The following is a 9,865-nucleotide window of genomic DNA, read 5'->3' as shown; positions in this document are numbered from 1 at the left end:
GATTGTAAATATAATTTTGTGTATTTTTTAATTATTCTTTCTTAAATTTTTTCATAGTTGGCAATTATTAATAGTGTACGGCTTTGCAATATACTTGATCGACTGATAAATTTTAAGAAAAATAACTGCTCATAGAATGATGATTAGGTGACCAATGATTGTTGGATATCAGAAATGTTTTGTCGATATACATAGAATACTGATTTTGAACGTGCGTAATTTCATAAATAAAAAAGTAAACGTTGATGCAAAACATGTGATTATCAATTTTAAATTAAGAAAAATATATTCTATAATAAATAAAAATGATTAAAAATATCGAGGGATGGAGAAGATGATGAAATGTTGGTGATGAATCATCTCATATAATATAATGATCTATAACTATTATTTAGGAGAGTTGTCTTCAATTTGCCGGTCTTTGACTTAAAAACAAAAAAATGCATCTCAATCTAAATTAAAATAAATCATTTTTAATTTTATTTTTCTCTTTTCAATTATATAAAATCAAATAATTAATACAATCAAATAGTTATATTTGCATAACAAAAGAGAGAAAAATTACACACAAGGAGAAGTACTAATTTTAAATATCTTCAATATAATTTTAATATAAGTCAAGTGTAAAGGTATAAAAGACAATACTCAGAAGCATATCAATTCATATCCAACAACAAAATATAAAATTTAATCATTGTTAATTTCTTATTTTATTTTTTATTTTTAAAATTCAAAATAAAATAAAAAATTAAATTCATATTAGATATATTTTTTTAAAAATTTAATCCGAATAACGCACATACCTAATACTAGGTTGTTCATGGTTCGATTTGGATTGATTTTGGGAGAAAATCATAACTAATCCAATTTAGTTGTTTTTTCAATTATTAAAATCAAACCAAACTAAATATAATTCATATCCATTAGTTTGGTTGTTGTCGATTTAATCCGGTTCTTTTAATTTTTCTAAAAAAACAATGTTTTTCTAATTGTTTTTCCTCTACAACTAGAAAAGAATTCTACATCATTTTTCAACTTATAATCAATCCTTAATCTTTTATTACGGTTGCTACATTTTTCTTGAATTATGAAGAAAATATTTAAAGATCTATACATTTAATCAACTGAGTAAAGTTGATAAGAAATACAAGGAATATATAGTGAGATGAATCTCACAATTGTTTATTTAAATAAGTGGGTTTGGATTCATAATTTTCTTTTAATAGATGAACTTATTGTGCAAATTTCATTATATAAATGAAGATATAAAGTATTTATAAAAAACAATATATTCTTTATATATAATTTATAAAACTTGTACATATAATTAATATACCGTTCGATTTGATTTATTTTTAATAAATTCAAACGAAATATAATGATTTTTTAAAATTTAAATACAAATTAAATCAAGATTAAATAAAATTAATTTATTTAATTTAAATCCATTTCTAACCAAATCGTGATCACCCCTGCGTCCCTATCTGGTATTTTCACACTTCATAGGTTAGATTAAAAAATAAGAGCGTAGAGCGTAGGTAATAGGCAATTTTGAAACTTACTTTAAATAGAGGTGATAGATGACTAATTTCATAAAGTTTAGAACCTACCATAAGTCATAATTAAGCCGGCAGAGTAGTCCCACATTCCCACCATTATAACACAACTCCATAGAGTGATAATTTCGGAAGCCTTTTTTTTTTCCCTCTTTTCTTTTTCGAAACCCCCGTACGGACTACGGCTCCCACAAAGCCAAAGCAGTAGTAGGTAAAGTAAATTCCGATTGCTCCTTCTCCTTCCTCTAGCAGATCCATAACCTGTGCAGTTCACTGCCGGAACCAGCAAGTGAAAAAAGTAGAAGGAAAATGCCGAGAGAAATTATCACACTGCAAGTGGGACAATGCGGGAACCAGATTGGAATGGAGTTCTGGAAACAGCTATGTCTCGAGCACGGTATTAGTAAAGAAGGCATACTTGAAGATTTTGCTACTCAGGTATAGTATATAATGTAATATAATTTGTTCGCTTTGTTATGTTGAATTGAAGTAGTATAGTGCGTCTGTATGAAGTATTAGGTTTTGATTTTAAGTACGAATACAATTTAGGTGGAGTAATTATGTATTAGGTTTTGATTATATATTTATATATAAATGGATAGTGTTTTGGCGGAATTTTTAGAAATCAAATGTTGATAATAGTGTATTACTGTTGTCTGGCTGTTGAATGAAGTGATATGAAACTACAGTTGTTTAAGAAAATGATTTTCTGTGCTTAAGTTAGTGAGCAAAGTCATTTTCACTAATGGACTAAAAGGTGTGGTCTAGTGGTCAATAAGTGAGGTGAGAACCATGAGGCTCAGGTTCAAATTTCAGCATCTGTCCACAGAGTTACATGGTACCTATTGCTGGTGGGAGGTGGAAGGTATCGCGTGGAGTTAGTCTAGTTGCGTGAAAGCTGGCCTGAGCAGCACGGTTATCAAAAAAAGAAGAAGTGAGTTTCACTATTTTGTGAAAAGTAATTCTCTTGAACAAAATGTTTTCTTTATTTCAACTATCCGAACGCATACTTTCAAGGTATTTTCCAGGAACCACACATGCCTTAATAGTGTTCTGCTGTTCAAGTTCCATTGTACTTCTGATTTATCTGTTAAGGTATATTTTTTTCATTTCATTTTGGAAGGAAAAAACATAGGTAACATTTAAATAGGGGTATTGTAGGTTCAACCTCTCTTTTTTTATTTTTGTTTATTTTGAAATTGAAGCCTTTTATGACAATTTTGTTTTACAATTGATTTATTGGTTTAAACTGGCATAGTCTCTTGTAGTTCATTTACTTTAGAAGGATATTTTTTTTTGGTGGTGGAAAATGAAATGCGAATTGAAGAGAAAAAAGGGGCAACATTAAAGTACCTTTTTAAATGCATAGGGACTTAGGTCTGTCTCTTTAGTGTTCAGCATTAAATGCAAGTGGTGATAGTTACAAGTGACAACTCAGAAAAAGGTTTAATGGTTTGATCATGTAGCCGTTAGTGAGGCAGTTTAGTCGAGTTGTTGTATGACCATTTACTTTAGGGAATTTGAAATCTACATGGGAAGCTAAACATCCCTTCGAATTTTATACCAAAGAAACATCACTTTGTTTAAGTAAAACATCTGGCTGGTACCACAATGAGCCATTTTATCCAAATTATTGGTCCTTGTTAGTTACACCAGAGCAGTACATAGTTTACTTTTGAAAAGTTATGTGGTTTTGCTTGGAATTTGTCGTGCTGGACTTGAAACTGGATTTGTCTGCAAATTATAAATTTTATCCTTCATTTTCTGATCTGATTTCCCGCTACCTAGTGTCCATGGTGTCATTGAGACACATGCATGTGAATGGTGGATCTGCAGGTCCTCATCCACTCAGACTAAAGGTTCTTATTTGTTGTACGCAATTGCTTGTGTGTGATTAATTACTTGTATTTTCATCTTAAGACCAGTCTTTTATACAACATAAATAGCCTACATTACTATAGTGATGAATATATAATACTGTAGGGAGGTGATAGAAAAGATGTATTTTTCTATCAAGCGGATGACCAACACTACATACCTCGAGCATTATTGATGGATCTAGAGCCCAGAGTAATTAATGGCATACAAAATGGTGAATATAGGAATCTCTACAATCACGAGAATGTATTCATTGCAGATCATGGAGGAGGTGCTGGAAATAATTGGGCAAGCGGATATCATCAGGTCTGTTTGTTTTATTTTAAATCTTTGTCTCAGTATGGTAAAGCTGAGTACTTTTCTAATCAAGACATGGAGGTACTAATAGAAAAAGATTAATCACATGTATGGACAAACCAATGCGATTGCATAAATATAAATATTCTCAACTAGTTTCTTGATTGCCCTCTATTAAGATCTCCATATTCTCAAAGATTCTCTATCAACATTACAAGCAATACTTGCACTCTCAGTGTCAATTTAGTGGGCTGGATGTCAAGTTGGACAAATCAGCCAAGCTCATAATAACCGTGACTTGTCTTGGTTTCTGAAAGAATATATCCTCTCTTTGACCACCTTTACGGTTTCGATTGGAGATACATTGGTAGAAAACCAGTAGATGTCATCAACCTCTCCATCTATTCACTTTCAATAACTGTTTTGTATGCTTTCTCTGTGATATTCACTGGACTTGTACCATTGTAGAGTCTTTATTCAGCAAATAATCTTGGCGTGCTTCATGACCCTTTCATTTTGTTGTCCCGAGATCTTGGATTGATAGTTTCTGAAATTTTTAATCAGGGTAAGCAATACGAGGAGGATCTAATGGACATGATTGACAGGGAAGCAGATGGCAGTGATAGCCTCGAGGGTTTTGTTCTATGCCATTCGATTGCTGGTGGAACTGGCTCAGGTTGACTCCTCTTATTAAGTTGGTTCAGATTGTGATAACGTCTGTAGAATGAGTGTTTCTTGAAGTTACCTGTTTCAAAAAAAAAAAAAAAGAGTGATTGTATCAGAATTCAGAGTGGATATTAATCATGTTGCTAATCACCGTCTTTAGTGCAGGTATGGGTTCATATCTGTTGGAGACTCTGAATGATCGCTACAGCAAAAAACTTGTCCAGACCTACAGTGTCTTTCCTAACCAAAATGAGACAAGTGATGTGGTTGTACAACCTTACAATTCCCTATTGACACTCAAGCGCCTGACATTGAATGCGGATTGTGTAGTTGTACTTGATAATACTGCACTGAATAGAATTGCTGTAGAACGCCTGCATATTACGACTCCCACCTTTACTCAAACAAATTCATTAGTGTCTACTGTAATGTCAGCAAGTACAACTACACTACGCTACCCGGGATACATGAACAATGACTTGGTTGGCCTCCTTGCTTCTTTGATACCTACACCAAGATGCCATTTCCTTATGACTGGATATACACCACTCACTGTGGAACGTCAAGTAAGCTATCTGTTCTTATCTGTCACTGTGTCTTTAGATATTCTAAATGTAACTGTTTTGGCGATTGCTGATTATTATCCTTTTATGACTGCTCTGATAGTAGCTCAATTGTCTGTTTTTTCCTTAGAACAAAGTAGAATTCAAATGTGGACTTTAAGTAACTCATGTTCATGCTGTCCATTGATCAATTGTTCAGACCACTTTCATCCCAATGGTTTTACAAAAAGCATCACTTGAAAGTATATTTTTATTTTTTTTGGATTCTGATAGTTGGGTACTCGGGGGTTTTGATTGCAAATTCTATCTGTTACCTTGTTGAAAATGTGGATTTTCCACAGGCTTCTGTTAAAACTTCTCTCATGGACACATTATTTAATTTGACTGAGAAGTTTGGTCATGCACTGTGTAACCTCCAAATGCCTCGATCCTTGGGCGTGACACTAAAGATGATTGAAGGTGCACCAAGAGTGTGACGTTGTGCGCCAAGAGTGTGGCTTAGTGGTCTATGAAGTAGGTGAAAACCCTGTAGACCAAATATGAATGCTAGATGATTTCTTCTCAGTCTAAGCCTTGGTGGGAAGAGTTACCAGGTAGCTGCACTGGTGGGAGGTGGCAAATATTGGTGCTATATGCGAAGTGTGCGTAAGCTGGCTGAGATACTTTAGTTACCCCAAAAAATGAAAAGATTATGTACACTTGAGAAGTAGCCTGTTTTCCCTTACTTCTTTTTGGTGCACCAATGATGTTACTTTTCATATAGGTGATTGGGCGACTTTCGTAGAAAATCATGTAAATCCTGTAAGATTTTGTACGTTTTTGTATACTTCTTGTATATGGGCTTGTTAACGCATTATTGTTCATAATATTCTTCATCGAAAAAGACTTCCCTGCTATCAAGAAAAAGAGAAGATAAATTAGCCATCTCAAGAACGGGTTTTTCCTTTTATTCCACTAGCTCGCTCTTTATTCGACTGTCCTTTTTTTTGGTCTATGATTAAAATAAGATAAATTAGCCATCTCACAAATAGTTTTTTTCTTTTTAATTCCACTACCTCACTGTCTATTCAACTATCCTTTTTTCTTTTGTCTATGAGTAAAATTGTATCATGGCATTCGGTAGTGGCAACTGAAGCATATTGCTAATAATCCTTTTTTTGTTGGCAGGCTAATGTGATTCGGAAAACAACTGTACTTGATGTAATGAGAAGGCTCCTTCAGGTCTGGAAACCTCCTCTATATTGTCCAATTGGAAGTTTTTTCAGATATACTCAAGGACTTTCACTTTGCAGACCAAGAATATCATGGTTTCTTCCTATGCTCGAACAAAGGAAGCCAGTCAGGCTAAGTACATATCCATTTTAAACATCATCCAAGGAGAAGTAGATCCCACTCAGGTATTCATGTTTATCTTTTAACAACTTTTGTGGTTTAATTCTTTTCTTTCTTTACTCGTGCTATAGAAAGGTTTGATTGTTGAAAAAAGAAATGCGGGGTTTGTATTTATTATATAGTAAGTTCTTTGTGAAGGTCCATTGACTTATGGCTTTATATTTTTATAATCTAAATAAATCATCCAATAAGGAGTTTCAAGATTATTTCGATTGCAACTTAGACATAGCTTTATCACCTAACCACTCAAAAGGGATAAGAATTTCATACATCAAGATTCCTTAATATTCATGAATCTTGGGGATCAAGAATTATTGCTCATCTGTTAGCTGTTTCCCACTTTGTAAGCTCAGAGCATATATCAACACAAACATATGCGTACATATAACTTCACTGCTTCTTACTCATTTGATGTTTCGGGAATCAGGTCCATGAAAGCCTGCAGAGAATAAGGGAAAGAAAGCTTGTTAATTTTATTGAGTGGGGCCCTGCAAGCATTCAGGCAGGTCTTTTGTCCATAATAAATTTTGAGATTTAACTTTTCTCTATCCTACTTCTTGACTTTGCATAACCTTCCTTTGCAGGTTGCTTTATCTAGAAAGTCCCCCTATGTCCAAACTGCTCATAGGGTGAGCTATAGTTCTTTGTCTACTTGTTCAATCTTTTGTGCTGGAGGCTGTTAATCTGAGTTGTACAACTTATGAACTGCTTAAATAATTTTCTTAGAGATTAATGATGTACAGTAATGTAAAAATCAAAGCTTGGTGTCCAGTAATTAGCTTACCAACAAATCAAGGGAGTAATATATTGTACTTGTAAAGTAAGTTTGACAGCATGAAGTAATTGTTCTTTCTGTGTTTCAAAACTGATGCTTGATCCACTAGATCTCTACATAGTTTTTACTTTATAGTTTGAACTTAAAATAACAGACTTATAGCATAAGTTCATGTCTACAAAGTTTGTAGTTTGAACTTTAAATAACAGACCTATAGCACAAGTTCTTAAACTTGGAAATATATCAGATATTGGTAACTGATGTTTGAAAAACACATTTATCGTAATGGGCAAATATAGTCTCTGTTTCAGTTCCTGACATGATAATCAGCTGAGGCATGCCAAATAAGTTTGACTATCTTGGTCTTCACATTGTTGTAAATCTGCTTTCCTGAATGTTGTTTGGACCTTGTAAAGCTGTTTGTTTCCTTAAAGATGTCTAATATTACTGTATGCTTTGTAATGTTTCAGGTTAGTGGTCTCATGCTGGCCAGCCATACAGGTATCCGTCACTTATTCAGCAAGTGTTTGACCCAGTATGACAAATTGAGAAAGAGACAAGCCTTCCTTGACAATTATAGGAATCATCCAACGTTTGCTGTAAGTTCCTGTTCAACTCTGTCTTTCTGATATAATATACTTAGAATAAGAGGAGGCACAGCGTATAGTTTAGTTATTGGGAAGTCAGTCCCTCCCTCTACCTTCCAAGATAGGGATAAGGTCTGCGTGCACATTAGCCTCCCTTACTTAATGTTGTTGCTGTATTCCAGCTCGGGATTTGGCTGGGGTCTAGCTTTTGAAACAGACCAGACATTCGCTGTGCTCCGTGTTTCTGCAAAACTGAGCATGAACCTGAAAAATTTTCAAGTGAAATTATCGACTTCTATAGGAAACTATGACATGGTTTCTCCTTTCATATTGCTGTCACTATACAATAATATCTATGTCTATAACTGACGTCCACATATTAAGTAAGATATATAACAACAACAACAGCAACGACATACGCAGTATGATATTAAGATTTAATTGATGAATATGTGTGCAGCAGATATTCTATATCTGACCAATTACATATTAAAATAATAGTATTTGTCATTGTAAGAATGTACGGCCTTTAGAAAACAAAAGAGAACACTTAGATATGTTTAATGTATTTGACGACACGTACTAACAGATACGTCACTTAAAAGCCTGGATTGACACGTTTTTGTTTATTATCTTGTTTTTACTTTTTCATTAGATAATACTCCTCAAATAATAAAGAGTTGTGTGTGTTATGGAGAAACAAGTAGCTAAATTTGAAAAGTGGTTCTCCTTTCGTACCAATTTCTGTGACACTCTTTTCTTTTTAGTCAGTCCCCAAAAGAACATCTTTCTAAATTTAGTAACACTTTAACTTCAAACTTTCCATTTTAATCTTAATGAAATGATTTGTAGTCACAGAAATTTCTATGGCTTATTTGGGATCACAAGCTTCAAAAGTCTTTATTTTTTCCTTCCAACTCCATGTCCAGTCAAACACCTTCACTAAATTGGGATGAAGGGAGCATGAGGTTTTCCGAAGTACTATTCTCAAAATCTTGAGAATAGAACAGTTCCTTTGTGATATTTTGACTTTTGGGCATGAGATTGAGATGTAAAGTTGAACTTCAAAAACCATGCTTCTGTGCGGAGTTAAAAATCCTTGGTTCCCTATGCTCAAAAATTTGAAGAAAAGATTGCATCAATATGTCAATATCACATATGGTCCGTTTGTCCAATGTCCAGTTTGGGCATTTTAGCTTGCAGCTGAGCTGCTTGCTTTTTTCCTTATTCAAAAAGGGATGATTTGTCAAAGCGGAACTCCTAGATTGCTCTTTGAGCTGCATGCACTTTCTTGTAGAAGCTTTTGTTGGTTGCATTTATGGTGATGTTTGCTATAAGTTTTTTCCTCTCTTTAATTTTTACGCATAATGGGCAGGATTCAAAAAGGGATGATTTGTCAAAGCGGAACTCCTAGATTGCTCTTTGAGCTGCATGCACTTTCTTGTAGAAGCTTTTGTTGGTTGCATTTATGGTGATGTTTGCTATAAGTTTTTTCCTCTCTTTAATTTTTACGCATAATGGGCAGGATAATGATCTATCCGAGTTTGACGAATCTAGAGATGTAATTGAAAGTCTTGTTGACGAGTACAAGGCTTGCGAATCTCCAGATTACATCAAATGGGGAATGGAGGTGAGTGCTACTGTGCTAGTACTAGTATCCTAGCTAGTCTGTGTTGCTTTTTATTTCACCTGCTGCATCACAAATGCGCTATTCTGTTTGTGCAGGATCCTGACCATGCTTTAACAGGCGAAGGAAACGCTAGTGGAACGATTGATCCAAAATTATCTCTATGAGCAAGCTAACTATTCCCTGTTTCAACTCTGCAGAAAAAAAGTCGACTTTGTTCTGTGTAAATTTAACCCTGATTAGTCTTCTGTACTACGTGTGACGGACTCGAGCTCAACTTATTTGTTTAGTCATTTGGTCTTGTTATTAACATTTGCAAATTCATTGGTAAGATGTGAAATTGTTCTAGAGAAATCTCCGGTAACGAATTAATGTTTTTGAGCATAACGATCTTGTGAACCCTTGTAACCAAATTCACGGTAAGCGTAAATATTTTACCCCTCGTGTCTTAATATTTTACAAAATACCAACCCTATTCTCTTAATATTAATTGCACGCACACTTTTGCCTTGAATCTGCCTAGA

The 9,865-nt window shown here is 34.1% G+C and overlaps 1 protein-coding gene across 1 annotated transcript; it reads left to right on the top strand.

Moving 5' to 3' along the window:
* The first annotated feature begins 1,548 nt into the window (after window positions 1–1,548).
* On the top strand, window positions 1,549–9,695 carry LOC107862658 (tubulin gamma-1 chain). The gene is made up of 11 exons (XM_047409655.1): window positions 1,549–1,994; window positions 3,540–3,740; window positions 4,296–4,407; window positions 4,563–4,963; window positions 6,128–6,181; window positions 6,253–6,357; window positions 6,780–6,854; window positions 6,937–6,981; window positions 7,598–7,726; window positions 9,240–9,344; window positions 9,440–9,695. The coding sequence occupies exons 1-11, from the start codon at window positions 1,866–1,868 to the stop codon at window positions 9,506–9,508; spliced, it is 1,425 nt and encodes a 474-aa protein (XP_047265611.1). The 5' UTR covers window positions 1,549–1,865; the 3' UTR covers window positions 9,509–9,695.
* Window positions 9,696–9,865: the final 170 nt, after the last annotated feature.

This window comes from Capsicum annuum, chromosome 3 (genome assembly GCF_002878395.1).
Source record: "Capsicum annuum cultivar UCD-10X-F1 chromosome 3, UCD10Xv1.1, whole genome shotgun sequence".
Classification (NCBI taxonomy): Eukaryota; Viridiplantae; Streptophyta; class Magnoliopsida; order Solanales; family Solanaceae; genus Capsicum; species Capsicum annuum.
This window is presented reverse-complemented; position numbering and strand designations above follow the sequence as displayed.